Genomic DNA, 27,882 nt, shown 5'->3' with positions numbered 1-27,882 from the left:
GCTGTAAACCTGGCTGGGGAGGGTGCTGCTTTTTACGCCCCAAAACAGTGAGAAGATGGTGAAATCCAGGCTTTTCTACCACCCAGACACAGTGTGGGACCTCCATCAGCAGTACCACTGTAACACAGGAGCCCAGTGTCTGTGTGGGGTGAAGTTGATCCTGTTCCCTGCACAACTGTACATCCTCCCTCTCCTTCCTTCTGGTGGTTGGGTAGTGTTTTTTGTTGGTCTCAGAATGACTAAATGTTTTCTGTAAAGTATTCAGTGCCTGACCTTCTGTAAATGAAGGGTTGCATTGCATAGTCAGTGTGAGGCTGAGCATGAATTTCTGTATTCAAACAGATACCTGAGAAGTTGTGATCTAATACAAATACCTTGATCCTGAAGCCTTATGCCCAAGTCAAGGGAAATGGTTTCTAACAGCGTTTGCACTTTGCTGTGGAGCAGTTACTAACTTCTATTACTAGCAGATTGCAACAAAGAGCTTAGACAACTGAATTATGAAACAACCTATTTTTTGGGCAGTTGCAGATCATGGATATGTACTGTATACTGAAAGTAATATAAAGGCACATCAAACAAGTATTAAAATACCCTACCAGCACATGCAGTCTTCCAAGGAACAGGATTTAAAGAAAAAAAATTAAAAATCTATAAGCCTTTGCTACCTTATTCTAACTGGAATATATTCGAGTTACTCTTTTATGTCTTGACTGAAAGACAGGAGTGGAAGTTTGTTTCCTCACTAATGGTCAGCAGATTTTACCATCCCAGTGTAATTTTTTCACCTGGGTGTGCGTTTTAAAACCTTGTACTTCTCGTTCTCAATTGCATAGTGATTATTTTTGTGTCATATTCCATTTGACTAAGAAAGTCAATCCACTCCCCTCTACAGTGTTTCTGTTTGTAAAAGCATTTTAATCAATATCAGGATTTTACAAAGGTACCTTTACTCTTGCCAGAGGAGTTGTGTTTGAAGGGGAGTGGCTGTGCTGTAGTGATGCTCTGTCTGTGAGAAATGCTGTAATCTCACACCAGAGGCACTGATGGCTGAGAAACCTGTTTCTGGACTCATTAAGATGAGCTACAGAGCAGAAATACAGTAAACAGTTTTCTACAGCAGTGTGAGGAGGAGCATGTTACAATGAAAAGAGGGGTCTCGGTGGCAGTTTCAAAGTATAACAGTTAAAGGTTCTTTGTAACTGCTGCAAACCCTGGAGTGCAGCTCGGAAATATGATTGAAATATTTTCATGCAATTCAATAGATGTAGTTCTGTACTTTGTAAACAGTAAGTATGTACTTCACAGCTGCCTTTGAGATGGGCATGAAAAATACTAGGAATTCAGTTTGTGTAACAGTGGAAGGAGTGTGTGGTATTTAACAGAGGTTATGGAACTGTGTCTGCTTTACTGTCTGTGCATGTCACACTCAATAGCTGCTTTAGTAGAAATACATGATAGAAATACATGTAGAGAGGAGCTAAATGGTGCATTTTTGACATGAGGTCAGAAGAGAGTATCAAGGCTTATAAACATATGTGAATTCAGTATCACATAAAACATTTCAGTATCACAAAGAGGAGGAATGGGGTTTTTAGCGCAGTGGTTTGTTTGGGTTTTTATGTTTTCTTCTTTCAGAAGCATGTGAAAGAATTGACATCATGACTGTAATTACTGCTGCTGTGGTTTCTGATTTTCGTGGTTTGGGTTTTTTAACCCCAAAAAAATAAAAATACAAATAATAAACCAAAAATTTTACACACTCCCCCTGCCTACCTTTTGAGGTATTGCAGATAGGTGGGAGTTGGGATTGTGCTGAACAGAAATTCTGGAGGTCTGGGAATTTAAATATGTAAAGTAGTTTCAAATTGTGTTTAGAAGGAAATCAAGTATGCTTGTAGAAATGTTCCATTTGAAGCAATGTTAAAGTTATGACAAATGCAGAATTGCATTAGTTTTGTTCCTAATGTATTGTAGAATGACTTGAAAATATGGTGGTTGAACCCCTTGTTTATAAATATTAAGTAGGGCAGGCTGATGTTTGAAATTCTTGTGACTTCCCTTTGTAAGATTGTTTTGCTAACACTGAATCAACGCCAACAATACTTTGCTGTGAATACTATAACAGCTGTTTGCTCTTGAGGTGTACTTGATCTAATCTTATTATAGCTGATGCATATTATTTTCAGGGTTTTTTCATTTTGAATTCTTAAGCTGTGAAGTTGCAGTCTAACATGCTATCTGTTCTTTTTCTCTTTTAGTCGTGTCATTAAGACAGACATGGAGTTGGAAGTTCTGCGCTACACCAATAAAATCTCCAGTGAAGCTCATAAAGAGGTAATGGATCCTTTACTGTTAATAATTTTTGCTCTTAGTGTAGCAGCGGTACTCAGAAAATGTCCTCAGCAACCCAGAATTGCTTAGTAATAAAATAATGGAAAGGCTGGATCGAAATAAGAGGATAATATCCCTCCTATTACAGCCCAGTAATATACCTTGCATTGTCCTTGAACTCACTGGTGCGTTTGTGATGTGTGAGGAATGAAGTGTGGGTTTGGGTAAGAGCTCTCCTCAGCAGAAGGTGACCTGCTTGCAATCTATCTGTTCTGTGTGCACAAATACCTGTATAGTGATGGAGAAAGAAAAGATCAGGATTATTCAGGCCCATGTGCAGCTCTGAAAACTAGCAGGTAACTGTCCCCAGCTCCTGATGGACTGGGGAAGTCTTTCCATGTACGGTGTAGGACAAGGAAAGGATTCCTCAGGGCGCTCCTCAGAGCTGGGTATGTCCCTGGGGCAGTGCTGACCCTGCTGTTCTGTTGCCATACCAGTGTGGCAGTGCCAAGTGCAGGCTCTCAGCAAGGCTACTCAGGTTGGACCTGGCACTACACTGGGGGGGCTGCACTCCTCCCTGGTGGTGATGGCAAAATCAGCTTGGGTGTCAGTCCTGTATTCCATTTAGTGATGCAGATCTGCCCGTGAGTTCTGAGAGTGGTGATGACCAGAGGGAGCTTAGGTCAGAGTGACTGATGAGGTTACTGGCTCAGCTGTTGTCTTGGCTCCTGCTTCTCAAATGTCCAAACTATGAAGGGTAAGAATGTTTTAAAATAAATATTGTAAGATTGAAAACTCAAAGGATAGTCATTTTGCATTCATACTCCTTGGTTTTTCTTCATCCTTAAATAATCTCATCACATCTGAGAGCAGCTGCCTAGAACTTCTATAATACAGAAACAGACAAAAGAATAAAACTTTCTTAGCAAATCTGAGAACAAGGATCAGATTTATGACTTGTAAACCACCGTTAACTCTAGTAGTTTTCTGTTGGTTCAGGTTTCAAAGTATAAAAGAGACTCTCCCATTGTAGGATAATCCAGTTCATAGCTTTGTTTTGCCTAAGTAAAGCAATAGGACTTGCTGCCATGTTAGCCACAGCTTTCATAATTGGACATTGATATTTTGATGAGCTGCACTTCATTAGGATAAAGTAGTTTGGCAGTTAAACTTGCTTTATTGCTGGAGACTGTAGGCATTTTTAAAGTGTTTGGTATCAGTTTAGTTTTAAAGTGCATCTACTGATGTAAATTTAAATGAAGTACAGATGATATTTTTGTAATATAGGTTTCTCTGGAGAGAGTTGTAAGTCATAAATTCATAAATATGAGATTCCCTCCCACTGCGATGGTCCCATGCTAATATGTATCTTACAGGTAATGAAGGCTGTAAAAGTGGGAATGAAAGAATACGAGATGGAGAGGTAAGAGTTCTTACACTAATTATAATAAAAAATATCTGTAGTAGGGGGAAAAGCAATAGCTGGGGCAATGCAGTAGCATGGATTCAGTTGGGACTGAGAGTTCATTGATGCTTGAAGGCCATTGTAAGCATTACTTTGTTACTTCGAGGTGGTGCTTCATCTGTTTCAAACATGCATTTGATGAGGGGTCATTATTTTTTGGTTAAGTGTAGCATATCTCTCTTCCTGGAGTTACAGTAATTTACAGAAGCCTGATGAAGTATCTGCTTGCATTGTTTGAAGCCATCCAGTAAAATGGTGTTTATGGTTAAACATTGCCTTTGGTCTGGTTCTGCTTAGAAGACTTGCATGAGTGGGTGTTTAAGAGTCTTAGGAAAGGCTGTGTTCAGTTCCATTTTGTCTGCAATTACAAGGCAGCAGTACCTGTACTCAGCTCACAGATGTGCTGGGTGTTGTGCAGCTGCTGAGAAATCAACAAGAGAGCAGCAGATATCTCTTATGTTGGAAAGAACATGCTGTACAGGCATCCACAAGGGGTTTGGCTGGTCCTAACTGATCCACTAATGACGTGTCTGGATCTAAGGAAAACACTGACTCCTCTCTTGAATCAATATTTGCATTAGATCATCAGCATTTATCATATAAAGCGCGCTTTTGATCATCAAGTCCATTTATTTTTAGCTTGTACATGGTGTTTTCAATTTTCAAAGTATTTGCATAATGAAGAAATAGAAAATAGCAGTCATATGTCGGTTACTGTTGGTTCTTGGCAGTAATTTTTCAAAGGTTTGTAAGCAGGCTAGAGCAGCACCTAGGGAAGGGAGTATAAAGAGACCACAGTATTTGTCATCAGGATTTTAAGGTAGCTCAGAAGACAAATAAAGCACTTAGAATATATGCAATATGGAGAAATGAATGTTACATTTAAGCAGTTTAAATTTCTGCAGATAGGCTCATCCCTATCATTTGTCAGTGCCTCAAATTGCATTTACATACACCACCAGGTAACAGGGAAAAATATATATATTGTTTACATTCTGTCTTTAACTTTATTAACTTTATTTATGAATTTTGTGTTCGTTTTGCTCACTGGCCATACCGTACATGCTGATAGTGAAATTTTGGCTTTGGAAGTCATTAGCAATCAAAAATTTCCCTAGAGCAGAATTTGTTCTCAGGTGCTTTTAAATGTCATGATCCTGGCAGTTTGATTTAAATGTCATACAACAACACATATATAAACACTCTTCTGTAGGTCTACAAGGTGTGTCACCTTTTTTCTCCAGGACTTTCATTCTTCCCTGGCTAGCTCCTTCCATCCATATCAACCTTTTGAAAAGATTACTTGTGTCTTTCAATTGAAAAAAAAATAAAAAAAAAATAAGCAGCTACTGCACCTATTTAAAATTGCCTTCTATTCTTCCATGCATCTTGATGGATTACACTTCTTGAAAGAGTTTGAAGGTATTTAGCTAATAAAAGAGGTCTTGGCAGACTGCTCTACCGTGTCTGCCTTGGAGAATATAATTAGAATTTCAGTTTCTTTTACTGGTGGAATTCATCCCTGCCCCCATTCCTTTAGGGAAAAAGGGCCCTAAAAATTTAAACGTTGTCTGCTGTTCTTCTGTCTGCTAGGAAGAATAACGGCAGAGATCCCAAAAGCAATTTAATTTTTCTCTTACTGAATGTAGGACCTAAGTGTTGCCTTTTCTTTGTCCATTTGGTTAAACTCTGGTAAATGATTTTGAACCAGTAACATGTTAATGCTGAGCTATATATAAAAAATAAATACATTTAACTGCAGCTCCAATCAGCCCAGACTTCTTTTCTGGTTTGATATTATTTAACTTTAATGTGTGGTTAGTTGACTTTAAGGAGAGAGCCAAGGCAATTATCTACAAACAGTAATTCACAGCATGTGCAATTGCATATAAAGTCATTTTGGTAGGTCAGATTCTGGGTTTTCTCTGAAGCAGTTTGTTTAGTATTTGTGCTTATCTCATGTTTAATTAATCTTTAATTAAAGGCTTTTAATTATGAAACTGTTCTGTAGTGAATATATTGTTAAAATACAGCAAAATGGTAAAAAAAAAATCTCTTCAGCTTGAGAAGTGTGTGAATGAATTTGGTGATTTCAGCAAAGTTGTTTAAGTGTACATGTATAGACAAAGATGTTTTGTATATATATATATATAAACACACTGCAAGCACTAATTAGGACCTACAGTTATCTGTTTCAGAGTGCTCTGAAGGCCTGGAGATAACTTCTCTAGATCAGTGTTTATCAGTTTCTAGATTTCATCTGTATACTGTTTACCAGATGAAATGTGGAATCTTCTCTGGTAATGGCTAAATTAGGACCTACAGTTACCTGTTTCAGAGTGCTCTGAAGGCCTGGAGATAACTTCTCTAGATCAGTGTTTATCAGTTTCTAGATTTCATCTATATACTGTTTACCAGATGAAATGTGGAATCTTCTCTGCATTTGCTCGTTTGTTTCCTTTTTATTGAAAAGAACATTTTTAAGATTGGGGTGGCTACTTGAAATGTCAGTTTGATTGGGGAATGATGTGAAAGTGTATGTTGTGGACTTCCTGCATCCTGAGTTCTGGACACACAACTGTTGTATGCATTGCCCATTTTTGTGGGAGTTTATCCTCTTCTTAATGGCACTGAAGGTGCTGTTGTTACCAGATGTCCAAAATGTCAGAATAAGTTCTCCAACACTAAAGTTGTTTTGAAGAGGACATCATTTATTCAGGCCTGAGGTTCCTGCTGGTGATCCTAACCTAACGTGGACACATGATTCTGTAAGAGTGTTACTTATATACAGCTGCTTGTATACAGCTGCTACATGCATATTAAAATTTAGCCCTTACCATAATTCCCACCCCATGTTCTCAGAGATTCAGAGTAATACAAAACTTAAACTCCACTCTGCTATAACGGCAATAATTTGGAGAATAAAATGGCAAGAAAGCAGCTACATAGGTTTTTTCTTGTTCGTTTACAATGCTTACAGGCTATTTTTATACCTCACCTCTCTTACCAGCTGAGGCTGATAAAAGTTCTTTATCCCTCTTCTTTTCAGTGCTGTCCCTGATTCCAGAGCAGGGCTTGGGCTCTGAGATGAGTTGCTGTTGTATCTGTCAGTGTTAAATTTCACTGTCTGGGGAAGCCTGAGAGCGCTCTCAAAGATTATGGCTCTCATCTTTCATTTTTCTCTCTCCTCTGCTCCAGTGGAACAAACTGAAAATAAAACATACATGTTATTTCACTAAAAAAGAGAAAATAGCCCAAATAGTTTCATCTTCCTTTGGGTATTTCCTTTTTTAGTGAAATGCTGATGGTTTTAGCTAATGAGTGTTTGCCACTTACCATTTCCTGGTGATTTTGCTCTTTGAATGTTTTCTGAAAAGTCACTGACTTCTGCAACAAATGATCTTCAAAAATACTTGTTTTTTTTCATGAGGCTGCACAGAATTTCAGCTGAATTATAGCCTTTGTAAGTCATTCACTTAAGTGTGCATAGATAGTAAATAAGAATGCCCACTACAGCTGACAAAAATACACAGGTGAATCTTTCAGAGTTCCTTTTTGGTGTGGGAATGGTGTTGAATTGTGTCATGGCCCTCTCTGGTATTTGTGTATTTTTATTAAACAAGAGACCAGCACTCCATTAGTCTCAAGCAGCATGTCAGTCTGCCCAGTTACTGATACATCTTTTATATCTTTTCCTTTTCCTTCCTTTTGTTTTCTTTTAACAGTTAGTGTGTTGTACAGCCTGGAAATGGCTTGACTGCCTTATTTCCCAAACTGCCCTGCAATTAGAGGTGTTGTGTTTTTAAATGTAGGGTGCTGCTATCAAAAGGTTGGTTTTAAAACTTTAAAATACACGAGAAATGGAGAGAGAGGCAGAAGGTGACCTTTTCCTGCTTTTTAAAAGCCCCAATGCAATCCACTAATTTTTGCTTTGTTTATGCAGGCCTGTGTAGTAGGATGGGAGTCTGCCTGCTGTCTGGATGGTGGTTTGGTGTACGATGATCCTGTACCTGGTATTATTTATTTATTTGTCTGTGTATCTAGTTCTAGCACAAGGGTTGAAGGAAAAAGTGGATCAGCCACAATCTCTGTTTTTGGCAAGAAATCCTCACTACACAGCCGCCCAGGAGCTTCTGTTCTACATGGATGCACTGGGACTGGCAGGGAAGGAGTAGCTGAGCCAGTGGTTTTGTGCCTGTGCCCGTGTTAGGGGTGGCCGGGGTCATCCAGGACTTCCTGAAAACGGAGATATGAAATCACCCATGGTGTCCAGGGCGAGGCAGGGAGCTTAGTGCTGACAGCTCTGACAGCTAATGCTGGGTACCTGCTGATTGCTTCGTTTGAGTGAGCTGCTGAATCTCATGTGTTCAGTGCCCACAGGGAAGTCAGATATAATGTGTTTGCCTGGAAGAGCAACTGGATTCAGAGACACTTCCTGCAGCCTGCCCCTCCTGCCCACTTTCCCTACATGCAGCTGGTTCTTTGATGTTTTAAATTAGGCTGTCGCCACTTGTTTCCTAATCCAGCTGAAGTAAGGTTGTAAATAGTCTTTAAATAAATATAAATTTACAAATTGCTTTAGAAAACCCCTGAGGATTGTTTCTGTTCTGTGACATACAGAAACACAATTGCAAATGTGTGCACACTCAACTCAGCAGAAATGGGAGAGAGGATTACCTGTGAGCGTGGAGACCTCCTGTCTCAGCACCTCATCTGCTTTAAGAGATTTAAATCCGCTGCAGAAAGCCCAGCTTCCCCAGCCCTGGCAAACGTATGCCCACTTCCAGTTGCCCTGCTCTCCCCCTTCTGCCCAGCTGAGAGGAGAAGTGTGTGAATTAGACACTTCTTGGGGCACTGCAACCTCAGAGACCCATTTAACCTGAACTGCTGGTCAGTGTGTTCGTTGTGGTTGGTGATGGACTCAATTAGCTGCTGCGAGGGAGCAGAGCAGTTTCAGTATATTCCCAGTAACCTCTCAGCATTTTCCCTTTGCAGGAGGTCCTGAGGGAAGCTGAGATGTTCTGTCTTTCCATCACGTCCTGGTGCAGGAGTACTGTTTAATTGCATGGACCACTCTTGTGACTTGTGATTGAAATTCCACATAATTGGATTTTACCTTCTACAAAAAACCTGTGAACTTGGACCATGTGAGAGATTTAAAATAAGCCCCTCTATCATGACAGAGGTGACAAAGAACAGTTACCATGCTTGTATTGGAAAATGGTTGCCTTCAGAAAGAGAGCTGTGGCAGGATGTACACCATGTGTGTGCATACAGAACTTGGCTCATGGCATAGCAAGAGAAAACCCAGCTTTGAATGCTGTGTCACTGAATGTCCTCACAGGGTTAGTAATACAGTAGATGTGATAATTCATAATTATCCTTTTATTAGCTTTGTGGAAATTAAAAAGTAGTAGCATTTTAATTTTGTAACTGATTGAGAATTGCAAACATTATTAATTTCTGTGGATGTTTCCCACAGTGACTTACTATTAGTCACTGCAGCAACTATTACTATATTAAAGGAAGAACAAGCTTTCTTCTCAAATTAGCAGTGATTTCAGTTTTTACTGAATCTAGTGTGGTGTTGAGATAGTAAACTAATTAACATTGCTAATGACAAGTGAAGATTGGAGATATGTGAAATGAAAACTCATTGTAAAAGACAGCAGGCTGAAATTATTATTTGATGTGGATTTTGTTCATGCTTGTTCAGACAAGCCAAAAGTAAAGATTCTACTGTATGTGAGGCTTTATCTGCATTGTAAGCTTTACCTCAATAATTTTTGCTAATTACTGATGAAGCAGAGAGATGAGAACTTTGTATTTGTTGGCCATCTTTTGATAATCAGAATTGTTCGTGATCATGATCAGAGACCTTGGTATTCCATCCATTTCCTTCAAGCTCAGCTTGAAGGAAATGGATAGAATACCAAGACTGTTGATTAATGTTATGATATCGCACACTGATCTGAAAATTAAACCTGTTTTACATGCATGAAAAGAGCAGATTTTGTTCCTTGCTGCTGGCATGCCTGCTGCATAAATTCTTTTCCAAGTTTGTTCTTAGAGCATCCTCATCATCATAGCTTGCAAGTGACACCTTGCAGCTTATTAAGCATCATTTCTTATGTTTATTGTGATGGCTCTTTTGTTTGTTTGATTTTTGTTTGGTTTTCTGTTGTATCATCTGTCATGGGGATGAACTGTGCAGAATTGTGTACTGTTGTGTACAGGTGGTAGCTTTCTGAGTATGTGCATTATCAGCAGTATTGAAAAATGCAAGATCAGGGTTGTCTGTATAGAATCAAGGTTGAAAGAGGCCTTAAAGATCAAGCCCAGCCATCAACCCAGCACCACTGTAAATGTTACACCACTGAACCATTTCCTAGTGCCAAATCCAGATTCTTCTTAATCACCTCCAGGGGTGGTGATTCCACCTTCTTCCTGAGCATATTATTCCACCACCCAAACAGTGAAAAATATTTTTATGATACCTAGTCTGAGTCTCCCCATCTCAGCTTGAGGCTGTTTCCTCTTGTCCTCTCACTGTAAGCATGGCAGAAGAGATCAGCCGCAGGTCCCTGCACCCTTCTGTCAGGGAGTTGGAAAGAGTGAGCTTTGAACCTTCTCCAGTCTGAGCAAACCCAGCTCCCTCAGCTACGCCTTATGGAGCATGTTTTCTAGAGCCTTTGTGAGCCTTGTTGCCCTTCTCTGGACACACTCCAGCCTCTCAATGTCGTTTTCCATGAGGGGCCCAGAGCTGAGCTCAGCTCTCGCGGTGTGGCCTCAGCAGTGCCCAGCACAGAGGGGCAGGCACTGCCCGGGTCCTGCTGCCCACGCTGCTGCTGATACAGGCCAGGTGCTGTTGGCTTCTTCCCCCCTTGGGCACACTTTGGCTCACACTGAGGCAGCTGGTGACCTGCAGGATGTGGCGCTTGGCCTTGTGGAGCCTCATGCCGTTGTCCTTGGCCCATTGATCAAGTCTGTCCAAGTCTCACTGTGGAGCCTTTCTGTCCTCCAGCAGATCCACACTCCCACCCAACTGGGCGTCTGCAAATTTACTGATGGTGCTCTCAATCCCCACATCCAGATCACCAATAAAGATGCTAATCAGGACCAGCTCCAAACCAGCCCTGGGGAACACCACTAGCGACCAGCCCCAGCTGGGTTTAGTTTCATTCACCATAACTCTCCTGGCATGGCTGTCAGCCAGTTTTTTGCCTATCAGAGTCCACTCGTCTAAGCCACAAGCAGTCAGTTTCTCCAGAGAATGCTGTGAGAGACAGTGTCAAATGCCTTACTGAAGTCTAAATAGACGCATGAACAGCCTTCCCCTCATCTGCTGGGTGGTCACTTTGTCATAGAAGAAGATCTGGTTGATCAAGCAGGATCTGTTTTTTGTAAATCCATGTTGGCTGGGCTTGGTCCCCTGGTTGTCCTGCACATGCTGTGTGATGGCACTCAGGCTCCATTACTTTGCCCAGAACTGAGGTCAGGCTGACAGGCCTGGAGTTCCTCAGGTCAGCTTTCCAACCTTTCTTGCAGACGGCTGCTACATTTGCTGATTTCTAGTCAGCTGGAACATCTCCAGTTAACCAGGACTGCTGGCAGAGGATGAAGAGTAGTTTAGCAAGTCCTTTTGCCACTGAGTGGATCCCATCAGGGCCCATAGACTTGTGTGTGTCTAACTGGACTAACCACCTCCTTCTGGATTATGGGGGCTTCATTCTTCTCCCCATCACCAACTTCCACTTCTGGGAGCTGGGTATCCTGACGACAGCTCATCCTGATATTGACGACTGAGGCAAAGAAGGCATTAAGTACCTCTGCCATTTCCTCATTCCCTGTCTCTGCACTACCCTCTTGCATTCAAGGAATGATGGAGACACTCTTGACTCTCCTTTTGTGGCCAAGGTTTTTATATAGATTTTTTTGTTGTCTTTAACTGTAGCGGTTAAATCAAGTTCTAGTTGGGCTATGACTCTTCTGATCTTCCCCTACATGACTTTGTGCCATCCTTGTAGTCCTCCCAAGTTACCTGACACCTCTTCCAGTGGTGATAGTTTTTTTTTTTTCCCTAATCTCCAACTTAAATTCTCTGTTTAACTGGGCTGGTCTTTCTCCCTGGCAACTTGTGTTCCTATACATGGAGACAGCCTGCTCCTGAATGCTTAACAGTTCCTTTTTAAAGCATGTCCAGCCTTCTGGGCTCCTTTGTCCTTCAGGACTGACTCCCAAGGGACTTAATCAATCAATGTCCTAAACAGGCCAAAGTCTGCCTGCTGTAAGTCTGAGGTGGAAATTCTGCCGGTGTCCTCCCCAGTACAGACAATGCTAATGTTTCATGGTCACTCTGCCCAGGATGGTCACTGACCACCACTCGCCCGCCACTCGTCCTTTCTCCACAAACAGGTCTGGCAGGACACCTCCTCTGGCAGGCTGGCAAAAGGGGTGGAAAATGCTAGGACTGGAGAGGAATCTGAATGACATTAGACAGCAGACGTGATGTTTCTGCTAAAATCAAATAGAACCTTCAGGCAGTCTTGGCAAGTGAAAGCTACAAAGAGCTTTGCTGACAACTGACTCTGGGTCTCCCAATTCATCTATTGAAACCTGTATGTTGAAAAGAGCTAATGAGATATGTGAAGGGTCCACAAATTAATCTATTGGTGTAAGGTACAGTTGCTATCGCTTCTCAGTTGGTACAAACCTCTTGTAAAGTGCCATATCCTTCAGGAGTATTGGACTGGATTTCTGCTTTTTGTTATTTCAGAATGAACCTGCTATGTCCTCTTGGTCAGTACGGAGTGACAGAGGTGGACAAGCATTCTTCTGTCTCTGGTTAACAAATAATTTGCAAAAATTGTGTAACTGTAAGTTTAAGCATTAGGACTGTGTGACCTTTAGGATGTTACATGTAATTTATTAATAGCCTTTTGCCTGTGTAACTTCTAGATTTGCTCTCTAATGGAAGGTTTGATGCGAGATGTAATATTGGGTCAACTCTCCAGTTGTTTTTTTTTGTTGTTGTTTTTTCTTTATTGTGTGTTTGAAGGAAGAGAAGAAGACGTCTATCACTAATATGTTGCTTGGGTTGGAAATTGCAATGGCATTCAGGAATTAGTTTCCCAATCCTGCAAGATTTGGGGAGATTCCTGAGATGTTTATGTTGAGGGAGGTATCATCTGCTTTTTATCAGTAATTCTGTCTTTGTGAGAAGTGGGTATCTTATGACAAGAACCCGTTAAGCTGAGGAAGGTCCTGGCCAGTGCTGTTTCTGTTGCTGCTGCAGATCAGCAACTTGTGTCCCTGAGACCTCTGAGGGGGTCTAGAATTTGTTTGGATGAGGTGAGCTTGTTGGTTGTATGGGGCTGGTGGGGCAAGGAGTTTAGAACAACAATTGAAAATTAATCCTATTTTGGTCCATCAGTCTGCATTAACCTCTGATTTCCCCTGTTGATGACTGGTCTTTCTGCCCTATCCTTCAGCCAGCTCAGGTGCTGGAAGGCAGCCTGAGCTCCAGGCAAAAGGAGCAGCATTTGTCCAGATGGGTGTGGCTTGAGCCAGTGAAGGGATCAGGGGACCCTGTGAACAGGGTACAAGGTGTTCACCAGTGAGGGGTATGCAGATTTTTTGACCTGCCTACAGAGCACCTGTGTGGTCATTTTTTTTGGTCCCTGCATGAAGAAAGGAATGTTGAAATGTTCCCAGGAACTGGAGAAGGTGTCACGGTGGACTTGGTTGCAAAGTGTGTCTGGGTCTTCCTGAACCTGCTTCCTCAGCTTCCCTTCCCTTAAAAATTCTGACTTCTGCACCTGACTAAATTTGGTCCAGACACTGTCATCATAAATTGAGTGCTATAATCTTTTATTATCCTTAAGATAGTAGGTTTGCCTATCCCAAATGACAAATTACTGCCTTTACCTCTCAGAATAGTTCAAGTATTCAAAAATATATTGAGGGCAAATTAAGCTCTATGCTGGGACACCAACGTCCTTTTAACCTAAGCCCTTACTGCATTTCTGCTTGCTCTGGGTTGTTGAACACAAGTTCAAACTTCAAATATTCAATTTGAAACTGAAAGGAAGATTATGAGGCATTAGTGATTATGTTGGCACTCTGTCACCGAACAGCACTTATGCGTTGTGTGCTGCGTGGGTGGCTGTGTATTTGCTAAGAAGCATAACTGAAGATGAAAGTTTAATTATTTCTTCAAGGCAAATCCTTTCTCCCATGGACTTAAACTTGCATAAGAAAAATGAAAATTCATAAGGAGTTTAAAAATTGGCTAAAATTAAAAACCATTTATTTTTACCCTATTTATTCTTCTGAATAATAAAATTTCCCCATGGGTTTTTGGAACATATGTAGAATAATTACACTGTAGAAGTGGTGCTTTAGCTCAGCTTCTGGAGCTAAGGCAAACATTGTGATTATGCTGCAAGCTTAAATCTGGGTCTTACAGAAAATCTCAGTCAAGGCTCTGTTGCCATCAAGTGCAAAAACTGTGACCCATGGATTGGTCCCTGTGGGAGCAATTACTCTTTGCTGAGATTTTTTTTCCAGCCCTGAATATTATAAATGTTAAAAAAAAAAAAAAAAAAAAATTAACCCTCAGTACCTCTAACAGAATGTTTTCATTCCTGCTGGCAAGAATAAAAATTTTTAGCTTATATTTGCATTATTTTATGATCGAGCCAGGATTTTTTTTAAAGCTTTCTTTATAAACAACTGAAAGGTTAGAGTGTTGTCGTTAGAGTTGCGGTCTGCATGCCTCGGTGAGGACAAAATCAGGGCTGGAGCTGCCCGATGCTGCTTAATGCAGTGCTGTGCCCAAGCCTCTCCTCATGGGGCTGGTGCACGTTGGATGCAGAGTGAATTGATGATTAAAACCTCTTGTCTGGCGGTGGCAGCAGGGGGAGAGTGTGGAGGGAGTGTGGGGTTGCTTAGGAACGCGGCTGGATGTGATTCTCAGCTGCAGCCCAGGGACACGTTTCGGTGCACAGGAGCAGCGTGCTCATCCTCAGCCGCGCTCTGCAGAGCCGCTGGGGACTGGGAGCTGATCTTGCCTTCAGGGAAACCCACGTCCTTTGGAGGAGGTGCAACGTGGGTGTGCATTTCTGCTTCCTTAATTCCGGAGTTTAAGACTTACCAAATCAAAGCATGTCCATTATTCCTAGCAGAAATGAAAATAACAATTTTCTATTACCTAAGTAACAGATCCAAGCCCAGCAGATTTCCTGCCCCGTGCCTGTTTTCTCATGTGTGTTCTTTGGTGCTGGATACAGTCTGGTCATTAACTGTGATGAAACTTTGATGAAGTGGAGAGAACTTGCATCACGTGTTCAAAGACTTTTGCAAAGTGACACCAGTTGGGAGATGCTAAGAGGAATGTTGTGCAGCCTTGTGTCTGAAGTTTTAGAAGCACCATTCACTCACTGTAATACTGCAGTGAGACATGAAAACAAATGGGTCCCAAATATATCAGCCTGGGACAGGATGAGTCACCTTTACTTGTACTTTTTTTTTTCCTCAGTTAGTGATTTGTGTTTATCACATTGTTTGGTACTTTTCCAAATATAAAATATTGATGGTACTCAAAATAGTCTCAGGCAACATTTAGTGAAGAACTTCTGGTTTTGAGACATGAAGAGAGGACTTTGCAAGTAAAAATCCAATTTTTTTTTTGCTTTCTAGAGGCTGCAGATCTCATGTGTGTGGGTAGACACAAGTGATATCTTTTAGTTATTATGTAGAACTTGCAGTGAAATTTAACAAGTTTGGGTTTTTTTCCTCTAAGTTACATTAGGTTTTGGTTCAGTTTTGCTTAGATGCATAAGTAATTTTAAAAGTTTCTGTGAGACCTTTCAGCAGTTTGGAATGTTATTTCAGATTATTGTGACAAGCACTGAAAAGTTTCTTCAAAATATGGGGACATGCACTGCTCTCCTTTTATGAATCCTATTCTGTAGCCCAGGTGACATTTCCAGGTCTTGGGTGGAGCTCTGTGACCTCCTGCATGTTACCCCACTTGATCTACACAGAATGTACTGCTGCTCTGCGGGCTCTACCTGCATCTGTGGCCACCATCCCTGTGGGGTATTTTTAGCTAAATTACTTTTTGCTTGCCACGTGTATTAATTCCTTCAGGGTTCAGTCTATACATTTAACATTGCTCCACTTTCCCCTCCTGCCCAGTGACAGAGGAGGGGCAGGGCTATGCCCTTTGCCACTGCTTTGATGCTCTGTAGACAGCTTGGAAAAATCAAGCATGTGTAGGAAGAGACTGCTCAAGGATTTCACTTGGTCTGTGCAAGACAAAGGCTGTGTTACAGGTTGGTGCTGGACCAGGTCACCTGGCTATGGTCAGGGGATCTGAGTGGGGACTGTGGGGTGCCAGTGGGACCAGCTCAAGTGTGGGGTTCCCCCTGCCAGACAGCACTTTGCACCATGTTCATCTTTGCTGTTGGCTTTGCCTTAATCCTCAACACCTGAATGGGGTGTAGGGCTCCTGGCTTCTAGCTACAAATCCTGGCAAATCACAGATGTCACCATTATCACTGCAGATAAATGCCAGATCATTACCAGGTGCCATTCATCTTTCCGCTCTGTTTCCACCTGGGCTCACTAGCCCTCTGCTAGCATCCAGCATCGCTCTCAGCACTGGTCCCCAGACCCCAAAGTACAGCCATATCCCTTCAGATGCCTCCTGTAGTTGATAGGGCTTGGGCAGGCAAGGCTGGGTTGCTGCCAGAGACCTGCCGTTTGGAGCTGTGGTCACTGTACTAAAACAAGAAGCACAGGGCTTCTCAAAGCTGCCAGTGATGAAAACATGGCTTAAAGTATTTGCTTTTATCTAGAAAGAACACGGGTGAAGGACTGAATGCACTATTGCGTGCTGAAGGACTGGAAAATGGAAGTGCTTTGTTTGAGTAGTGTCCTCCAGCAGTAGTGGAAAGAAGAGACTTGGTTTATTTCAGAGATCAAAAAAATCCCCAGAAAATAAAGCTTTCTCTGCATTCTTTCATACATCAGGAAGAAAGTTAGAAGCTGATAGGGGTGAGCAGAATGCAGAAAAAAGTATTTTTTTCTTGCTGAGAGATAACTTTTACAGTGGTAACAGTGCTTTTAAATTTTCTTTCTCTTAAAGAACAAGAAAAAGTCATTACTTATTTTTCAGGTGTAGTGTAGGTAATCACAGCTGGGCATGTTGGTCTACACTGGTAGATCATGTACCGTCTTTTTCTCTGACACACTCTAACTACTCCTTTCCCTTTCCTTCCCTTTCTCTCTGAACAAGTATTTTAAATCCATGAAGCATATGCCTTGGTGTTTCTCTTTAGAACTGGAAGCAACTGGAAATTCATCAAGCTGTTGAAAATGGATCTGGAAAAAAATAAGTCTCAGCTGCCATGGCAGGTAGTGCACTCATAGACATTGCCAGTGGCCTTTGGATCAAACAGCAGAGAAATAGCTTCACAGTAAAGAGCTCAGAAAATTCTAACTAGGTAATGAGTAGTGGCTTCCTTTTGATTTACAACATAGCTTTGCAATCAATCAATAAAGCTTTGAAGAGAAAAAATAAATCTCTTAAGGAAAAGGAGAGGGCCATACAATTAGTTGCTACTGTCTGCTTACTTGCCTTCCCTAATTCCAAGAGTGTGTGCTGAGAATGGATGATGGTGTGCAAAAATCTCAACTACTGGCCGATTCCTTTGTAGTTTCAAGCTGAGATACAGTTCACATCATGCTGCTTCTTGGAGAATATTCAGTTTCATCTTAGCTGTAGATTATGTGTGGATGGGTGTAGTTGGAGGAATTTGACAAGGGTTGCATGTGTGTTGTAACTTCCAGCTCTTGTATATCAGATTCCTGCTCTGATCTCTTCTTCTTTCATCTCCGGTATGTCTTTCTTTACAGAATTGGATGGTGAAGTGGATGTGATAACTTGCAGAGCCACATTCAGCAATATTTTTTTTTACTCAAGCAAATTGCTACAGTTCAGAAAACTTACTCAGTAATCTTGCGCTGGAATTTGGATTTAGAATTGCAGTTTGTAATTGTCAAGACGCCATTTGGCTGAGATTGCTCAGCCATTAATTTGCTTGAAGTTGACACTTGAGTTGAAAGACTAATAGCTGCCTTGGTACATTGCTCAATTTTAAATCTAATCTGTTAGGGAGTTTGGGTGTAGTGCAGCTGGGGATGTAGTTTGTCATTTTAATGGTGGGGGGCAGAGCAGTTGTTTGGGGACCTTGGCGTTTGCTGTTCACATGCACAGGAGGGCTTTTGTGGTACATTAGTAAAACTTCAACATATACAACAAAGCTGATCTTAAATTTTTAGTATGTGTATTGGACTAATTGTTTACATTACACAGAACAATTTATTAGGATTAAAAAAGAAACACAAGAAAAATTGTGTTTTCATCATCTGAAAAACTGAAAAAATTGTTCAAATGTACAGGTATTACTCTTGTGTGCACACTGCTGTCAGTGTTCCTTGTGTTGACATGCAGATAGCATCAGGGGTTTTTACTGCATGTGACAGACTTCTAGAGGGGCTTTAAACAAGGATTCGTGTGTGACTTTTTAAAAAATTGGCTACTAACATGCAGATATGATCTTCATTTCCAAATTGGTAACTTGTGAACTGAAGCAGGGTTTTCATTCATAGCAGCAATCTCTCTAGCTTTATTTCCTCCTCGTATTTCAAATTAATTGATGATTTTTTATTCATAATAAAATAGTCTTTCTTGGTTCTCATAGGGATATTAATTCCAATGTTAATGATGGTATAGGCATGAATTAAAATGTTTCTCTGCCCCAGTATTGGAAAGCTACTATTTCTTTATGCAGCTAAATCTTTCCTTGGTCTCTTGGTTCTTAATGTTTCCCCAGTCTGGTTCCTGCTTTGCTCTGGGCTGATTTAGGCTGCAGTAGTCAGCAGACAATTCTTTTATTCACAGAACAGGCTGAGTTGGAAGGGACACACAAGGACCATCCAGTCCAACTCCTGGCCCTGCACAGACCCCCAACAATCCCACCCTGGGCATCCCTGGCAATGCTGTCCAAATGCTCCTGGAGCTCTGGCAGTCTCATGCCCATTCTCTGGGGAGCCTGGGCAGTGCCAGCACCCTCTGGGTAGTGTTGTTGGTTTGGTTTGTTTGGGTTTTGTTTTTTGTTCCCCACCCCCCCAGTACTTCCTTGCCTGCACCAATTCATTATTTCAGTGTCAGGAATAATAGAAACTCAGAGCATAAACTGTGAAATATTTGGCGTGCTGTCTTTACATAGCTAATAGATGTACTGGATCCCCAAAATATAAATCAAATCATGTAGCCTATTACACTTTACATAGTGAAAACAAAATATGAAATACTTTACAGTGCAGAAAGTGCTTTGTTGTTCCTAAGGGATAGCATTTTGACAATTTTATGAGGTTGCAATTTATTTGTGCAGTGAGTTGGCCCATGGTTCTGATAAAAGTAATGTACACAGAGCATTTTGCTAACAAGAATACTTTTTTAAAGCCACTAGTCTTGCTGATTTGTATTGTACAAGCAAAGTATCTGTTAAACTCTCTGGAAGAGTGTATGTCTGAGATATACTTACAAACCCAGCGTGGTAGTACTGCTGTGAGTGTGAACAACTGAATAAGCTTTCAGTCTATGCTGAGGAACGTCTTTAAAGAATAATAGAAAAGAAGAAACCTGTTAAGAATTGGGGGAAGCTGTATTACTTTTTTCTCATAGAGACTTGATCTTACACAAAAGACCCAAAAACCCACGTTGCCCTTGAGATTTTTGTGCTACCCCTTGCTGTAAAAAAATGGTCTGATGTGGCTGTTCGAAGAATGGTGCGGTTGACAGGATTGGCATTTCATTGAACAAATGCTTCAAACTGTTGTCTTGCAAGATATTCTTCTATAAAAGTGTGTGAAATCATACTGCACACTGGACTGAATGTACATTGCTCAAAATTCAAAGTGTGGCTTTTTCTGCGTGCATGCTGCATGCTGGTTTTTTTCTGAATGGGATGTATAGAAAAGGTGACATGGAAATTCTGTGCCAGCTGTGATTGTGTTTCCAACAGCTGACAGGGACTGTGAAGCAGAGAGCAGAACTCTGGTGAGGCTCCCATACACATGTAGCACTGAAGAATCGTGGCTGAAAATACAGCTTCTCTATTTTCCAGACTTCAATTGGGATTAGACATCAATTTAAATTTCCAACTTCATTTTTAGCATATCTGTTTTCATATCTTGTTTCTTTGAAATTGCTTGAAAATACTTGACTGGCATTTTTGCTGTTTAAGTTACACCAGAGAGCAAGTCAGCAAACCCCTTCCCTTCCCTTCCCTTCCCTTCCCTTCCCTTCCCTTCCCTTCCCTTCCCTTCCCTTCCCTTCCCTTCCCTTCCCTTCCCTTCCCTTCCCTTCCCTTCCCTTCCCTTCCCTTCCCTTCCCTTCCCTTCCCTTCCCTTCCCTTCCCTTCCCTTCCCTTCCCTTCCCTTCCCTTCCCTTCCCTTCCCTTCCCTTCCCTGTTGAGCTCTGTTCAATATTGCAATGTGCTCAGAGGTTCAGGAGGGCTTTCTGCACATACAGGAGCTTGTCAAAGCCCTTGTTAATGAGGTTTTATACCAGTTAGGTGGAAAGACACCAAAAGGAATACTGGTACTTTTAAAAAAGCACTAGTTAGCCTCCAGGATGCATTTTCTTAGTTGGCAAAGTTAGATTAGATTATGGAATGTCTGAAAGGTGTGATATCGTGAAACCAGCTGCATGGGTGAAGGAATGAAACTCAGTACTCTAGTTAGCTGCTGGGTATGTTTAAAATATTATTTGTATGTATTTCAGATTTTAGAGGATGTAAGTGTGCACACACACATGCATATCTCTCCCTACAATATTTTAAATTGCTTTAAATAAGCCCTGATGAAACACAGCATCCTATATGCTTTAGCAGATTCAGGAGTTGTTGCAGCTATAAAACACATCTCTCTCAAAAGGCTGTTTGACTGTTTGAGCAGTGCCCTGTGCGGTTATTAGCAGCTTCTGAAGATTCTTGCGTTCCTCATCCTACAGTCATAATTTTGGAAAGAGAAGATAAGTGAACTTGTCCAAATTTTTCTTGGTCAGACCCATTATTCTCCTTTTATCCCCCTTGATCTGCATGCAAAGCTGGCAGAGGACTCTGAACCTATTAAACATCTGTAGCTGCAGAGGTGAGGAGGAGAGCACCAGTGAGTGACCATTCCTCAATGCCTCACTCCCACCCCAGGGTTCGTCTCACCTGTCCACAGCAGATGTCTGTGTGCCATGTACAGCCTGGGAGCACTGGCTGGTCCCCTCAGCACAGTGGTGAGGACCACTCAAACGAGAGGTTCCAAGCAGCACATCCCAGATTGCAGTGTCTGTAAATATAGGTGGACACTGCATATTGCAGGGTATTTGTTTGCCTCGGCAGCACACAAAGATTTAGTGTGCCTTTGGTGTGTAGTTCTGATCTCTTGTCGCAGGAGCCTAGGCAGTATCAAAGTCGGTATTTATAATCCCATTCAAAGTCTTGATTTTCAGGGTGATTAGAGAAAATAAGTGCTACTCTGAGCCAGAGTGCAGGATTGTGAGGAGACTTGGTTGAAAGGTGCAGAAGGGATTAGGGAAGATAAATGCTTATAAGGCCACTAAACATAAAGGCAAGTAGAAGTAAGTACAGATACAATCTTTACGCAACAAAAAATTTACAAAATATTTCACATGACCTTGCTGTTACTGCAAATATCCAACAGAGTAAATCAAAAGTTGTAAAAATGAAAACAGATTCCTCATGTTATCAGGGTTTTCAGGAAAGAGGAAGTAAAGGGATAGCATTTTAGTTATGAGAAGCCGCTAGGATTTCATCAGGTTGGTAATTTGTTATTTGTTGTCTTTCTTGTTGGTTTATTCCTCCTTTATATTCAAAGAAGATTAATAGTGAGGTAACAGTTTGAGAGCTGTAGATGACAAACTCAGAAGCTGTGAAATGGTTTATACAATTACCTGTATTCTGAATAAAAACATACAGTTCTTAAAATATTGTATGCTTTATTTTTTTTCAGCTAGGAGACTGAATCAGATTAATTTTCTGTGAAGTCCAGTGATATTCCCTATTAAAGGAATATATTTGTTGTGTATGAGAGTCCTTAGTAAATTAATTATGAATTGGCCCGAATGTACATTTTTGTCCAAGGCTAAAGAATCCTGTTGTGTGGGTATGGGGGCATTAAAGCACAGGGTAGACAGAATGAGAGGAAATGGCCTCAAGCTGCTCATAAGGAGGTACAGGTTGTACATCAGGAGGAATTTTTTCTTGGAAAGGGTGATTAAGCATTGGCAGAGGCTGCCCAGGAAGGTTTGGAGTCCCCATCCCTGGAGATGTACAAGGAGTGCCTGGATGTGGGACACAGTGCTCTGGACTGGGGACAAAGTGGGAATTAATTACAGCTTAGACTTGGTGGTCTTCCAACTTCCAACTTTTCCAACCTTAGTGATGCTATGAAAAAATATCACTAAGTGCCAGTGTGCCAATGCATAGCCTATACATCCTGAGGTATGAAAAATACTTGGGTTTTTAATCCTGTTAATTCACGTAATTCATTAATGGTGCTAGATGAACTTGCCTTGCACTGAAGTTCTTATATGAGAACAGAACAGGAAACTAGAATTTTAATAAATGTTCATCTAATAGCTGAAAACAGGAAAGCTGCCAGCTGAGACACTGCCAAGTCAGCCAGCTGGGACAAGGATCAGCGTATCCAGGGGCTAAGGCTTGGACCAGAACTTAAAAATGTGTTTCCATGCTGAGCTCTGCCAGGAGATGCCAAACAAGTCTGTTTGACCACCTTATGGTTTTCCTTTGATTATTTCTTGTCTCTGTGGAGACAGAGAAGCTCCAATTCTCCTTACAGTATCTGTAACAGCAAATGACCATCCTCAGCTGGATCTCCTGTTCCTCTGTGCCACATTCAAGTGTGCCCCCAAAACCACCCCAGGCCTCCTTCCTGCTCAGGTGCTTCCAGAGCTGTGCCCCTTTGGAGTATGAGAGTCAAATCCTGGTTTTCTGTTGAGGTATTCTGATTGCTTTTGTTAGGAGGTGGGATTTAGTTATTGTTAGTCATTAAGAGGTGAAATAAAAGTAGAATACAGCTCAGGAAATTACTAATTAAAGGAGATGTACGCTTGCTTTTAAAGATTCTCAACACGGGTTAGTGAATATAAGAACAAAATTAAACTGCTAGTAAAGGATGGGGCTAGGAATGTGAGTCTGGGTAGTTCTAAACTTCAGTTCACCCCAGTGTGGTAATTACTGCAGGTACTGGAAGCAGCTGGAGTAAATAGGTGAAACTTTTTTATTATCTCCCAAAAGCTGAGAGTATTTGTAAATGAGTTTGGCAAGATTCTGTAGAAAACCCACTCAAGAGAAACATGATAAAATGTATTATAAAATTAGTAGCACAAAGAATTTTTTTTTTTTCCTGTGTGTGAGCTTTGTATGTCATGGTCTTGTTTTGGCTAGCTGTGATCAAAAAGGTGCTTATCTGTACTTGGTAAAGATGACTTGTAGCAGCCTGAAGAGCTTTTATTGCATTGATTTTTTGGTGGGAAAGTAAACAAAATAGTTTGGGGAACTTCAGTTTATTTCCTTATTGTGTACATTATAATAATGGTATCCCTTTCCAGTTGCACTTACTAAAAATTCAAAATGGGAAATTAAAAATCTGCATTCTTCCCTGAGAATAACCACAATTGTTAAATGTTATCCCTAAGCCACTCCTCTCCCATTTTTCCTAATGAAGAGCAATAGAAGTAATTCCATTCATTTACCTGGAAAAGCCTGGAGCAGCCATGTTTTCCCAAAGACAGGCTCAGACTGTGTTAGGGACTGGTGAGCTCACCTGGTGCACAAGAAGCTGCAAATGAAATGGATTCATCTATTTTCGTTATCCAAGCTAACAGGGTATTAAAAGTAAGACTAGAGAGCGAAAAATATATTGGATTCCTTTCAGCTTAGATTATCAAAGGAGCTGCTGTTAATGTAAGGAAAGACTGGTTTCAATTTTGAAAAGTGCTCTAGTTCCTCTTCCATATCACCTTTTCAGTAGAATTTAAAGTTTTAAAGGCGAGATGTTTAAGGCCAAATGGGTCTTTTTGGATAGAGTAGGAATCAGTCTATAATATTTTGGGAATATGGGCCTAAATTTCCAAGATGCTTAAGTGTTTTCTGAAAGGACCCTCTTACCTTCTTGGCTATTCTTGATTTAAAAGCCTTATTAATAGTACAAGGTGAGCATTAAGAGATGCTCCTGTTGAAAAGGAGCAGCAGAAGTTTGTGCAGTCTGTGTGCCATCTTCCTCCCTAGAAGGCCAGTAAAGGAACTGGAGAGCAGCACTGTTGGTTCGGCACACAGGACACCAGTTTGGTGCAGTGAGTGTGGGGTGGCTCAGAGGCAAGGGCAGGAAGAACCTCCAAAAGGGCTGGTCCTGCCTCTCCTGCTGAGCAGGAGAATGCTGCATAAAGTGGTCTCTCTCAAATTTCGTGGAGGTAATCAGCATAATGGCATGAAACACTTGAATAAAAGTAATTTTTTTGTTGTCCAAAGCAGCAGTGCTACAGAATACAAACTTGGAAATTCAGAGAGCAATAAGGGGGACCTGAAAATATTATTGGTAAAAGAAGAAATGACAGCATTTCTGTGATCATTTGAGCTCTTCACCAGTTTGGGGTTATTTGGGTTTGGAGTCTTTTTCTCTTCTATATTTTATGGGATTTTGGTATTATTTTTGAGATGGATATTGGCAAACACATTAGAAATGAAAAGAAATAGAAAGTTAAGTGCTAGCATGATCTCTGTGCTTTTGTTGAACAGGATTGGGAACGGCTGCGAAACATATTGCTTTGATTCCTTTCTTAATATGAATAATACTGATGTCCTTTGAATAATACTAATATCTTTGGCTCATGAAAACTGGATATTTATCCCCAACGACCATGGAACTTGGGTATCTGCCCAATTAAAAGTTATTTCCATTTGACTAGTCTATTTTAAATACAGGTGGCATAAAACCAAATGTGTTAGTTTGAAAACAAACCAGCAGGAGATTCTGAATCAGAACTACAATTTATTAGGAAAAATAAAATTAAAGGCAGAAAACACTGGCTTAAACTGACAGTCAGGATACAGCCTGACACCCTGTTGGTCAGGGTGGTGGTAGCAGTCTGATTAAATGGTGACTGCAGTCCTGTTGAAGGGATGGATGTGGTTCTGTTGATGTGGTGATCCTATAGAAGGGTTTGATGTTCCTCTGAAGGTCCAGTGGTGGTTATGTAGCTCTTGTCCTTTGAGAATCCACCACATAAGGCTGCTTATGGTTTTCCAAACCTCAGATTATATCCAGATAGGAGTGCTTGGTTCCTCCCCCTGGGCGGAGCATCTCACAGTGGGATGATGGAATTTTGAGTCATGCAGTGAGACTGGATGGCCCATTAGCAGAGATAGCCCCTGGAGTTATCAGGGATGAGTAGTGGAAGAGGGAAAGAATGCTGTCCCACCTGCTTTTAACAGCTCATGAAGATGGTGATAGGATGCATACTTTTGGTTACATCTTACACTGTAACCTAAGACACCAAGGAATGATTTGATAGCACGGGAGAAGCAGAAAATGCTATTTAAAAGCTAGCAATCTTTCTAGCAAAGTTGCTGTATTTTCTCCTGTCCTATAGTGATACTCTGATTAGTTCTGTGCCAGTCTTCTTTACCTCACTTGTTCTTGTAGACCTTTGCTCCAGTACCTGTATTAAGTAATTTTAATTTATTATGATAAGCCATATCCAATTTACAATTCAGCAAAGTCCTTGTCACTTTGCTGTAAACTATCTCATGGTGTGACCTAACCAATTCTGACAGCAGAAAGAGTACAGCCACAGTGTAGAGTTTTAAAGTTATTTACAGTGCTTGAAGGTCTGTCTGAGAACAGTATCCACTTAATCCAGCCTAAATCTAGGGAGCTGTCTTCTGGTCCTGCCACTCTGTCTAACGGCTGTTAATAATAGCTGTTCTACTCACCCTGTCTGCTGGCTGAAAATCTATCTAGAGCTCTTGCGTCTTATGAGGCAGATCAAAATTGACATTTTTTTTATTGATGTTACTGCTTTCTGCTGAATAATTGAGGACAAATAAAAGCAACTGAAGTCAAAAATGAAGCGAAAAATGAATTTGTTTGGTAGACTTACCAAAGTCATCTGACATCTGTAGTTAAAGTAGTCCTTCTAAAAATGCGGATTTTATACATATATATCTGCATGTATGTATATATGTGTATATGTATAAACATAAACTTATTATTAACTTTATTAAATGAAACCATGATGCAGACAGATCTCCTTTAGCAGTTCCATTTCTTCTTCAGTGAGTATTAAAAGTGAAAAACTGCACGTTTGTTCCATGAGGAAATGAATGAATATTGTTGGCTGTTACTGTGTCCTAAATATTTTACTATCTATATGTGTATCCAGTGTAGGAATTCTAAAACATGATTTAAATTTTAGCAGATCATCTGGTTCTGATTTACAGTGGGGCAGGAGGAGAGGGAGCAACCAGTAGGTGCAGACTGGGGTTATGGTTGATATCAGGCTGAATTCATGATGAAAAAAAGCTTATTTGGCCACTATAACAGCGCTGATATGAGGTTCCAGTAGTGGAGGACAAGTATTTAATTAATTTGAATTAATGTGGTATTATGAAGTGCATCTTATTAAAGAATCCAGGATTTAATTTTTTATTTAGTTTACATTTAGTTGATAAAGTTAATTCCATGGCTTATATTTAATATATTTAGCCTTCAGCAGTGCATTTGACTTACTATCACACAACATGAGGATTAGCTGTATAACCATATTAATAAGGTACACATTCAGCGGATTTAAGCCTGGCTGACCGAAGTGGTTGTCGGGAACGAGTCATCTTCTAACACTGTTCTTTTTTCACAAGTGGAGTTGCAAAGGGGATGATGTTAATTATGGCAGTATTGACATCTCAGAAGAAATTTCTAGATCTTAATAAATCATGTAGGTGTTGACCTTTGAAATTCAGTAGGCTATCAAAGTGATGGGAATTGAGCAGTAAGATCTGGATCATTTGATCCATTGAGCCTATCAATATAACATTTTTTAAAATATAAAGAAGAAAGAGGTTGTAAGTTTAAGAAGAAAGAATTTAGATGAAAGCTAGAGAATACTGCGCTTGTGATCCGGAAATAATTTAGATGTGAGAGCTTGCAAACAACTGAATGTGTGTGTAGTAAGCTCTCAGAAACAGCTAATGAGATGTTTGTATATACATCAGAACAAAGGTTTAATTACCTCAGGGGGAATGACTCTAGTCCAAGGTAAAGTTTTTTAAATGTCTCACATCTGTATTACTGTATTACTTCTGTGCCTGATGTTTGTGTGGAAAACCACAGCTAATGTCTTCTAATGTCAGCTCTGTTTTGACAGTGATGGGAAGGAACACTTCTTTCTTGAGAAATATGGGGGGCTACGCACAGCGTTATCCAAGAATAGCCATTTTGGTAAATACAGACAATTCTTTAAGGAACATTCAGGTGCTGTTGGGGGCTACTTGGGTGCTCAAACAAAAGGCCCCCACGTGTTTAGTGGCTGTATGGTGAACTCAGATGACATGGAATAGAAACTGAAGGGCACAGATAAGATATAAGTGATAAACAAAGGAAATAGTGAATTATAGCTGTTTGCAGAATCAGCACTTCTTAAATGGAGAACCAGCTTGTTTTGGTAAAGACATTTTTAAGGAAGGACCTAGAAGTTAGGTGTGAAAATGCACATGTCTGAGCAAACCAATGGGCAGTTCCTAATCAGCCTGAATTCAGAGAATTCAGCAGCTGTCACTGCTTCCTGATGTTCTATGGTCATCAACAATCCTGATATTTTAACATCCCTCCTGCTCTTGGTCCTCTGCCTGGTGCTCAGGGCATGAGACTGATCTTTTTGCCTTGTGTTTGTGAAGACCTGTCAAATCTGATGGGTC

General features: G+C 40.8%; 1 protein-coding gene across 2 annotated transcripts in view; it reads left to right on the top strand.

Moving 5' to 3' along the window:
- Positions 1-27,882, top strand: part of PEPD (peptidase D) — a 143,398-nt gene that overhangs the window by 40,327 nt on the left and 75,189 nt on the right. For both annotated transcript variants that reach the window (XM_040075573.1, XM_040075574.1), the window contains 2 exons: positions 2,262-2,337; positions 3,711-3,757. In XM_040075573.1, coding sequence (XP_039931507.1) covers positions 2,262-2,337; positions 3,711-3,757 — 123 coding nt within the window. The remainder of the gene's footprint in view (positions 1-2,261; positions 2,338-3,710; positions 3,758-27,882) is intronic.

Source organism: Hirundo rustica, chromosome 11 (assembly GCF_015227805.2).
Source record: "Hirundo rustica isolate bHirRus1 chromosome 11, bHirRus1.pri.v3, whole genome shotgun sequence".
Taxonomy (NCBI): Eukaryota; Metazoa; Chordata; class Aves; order Passeriformes; family Hirundinidae; genus Hirundo; species Hirundo rustica.
This window is presented reverse-complemented; position numbering and strand designations above follow the sequence as displayed.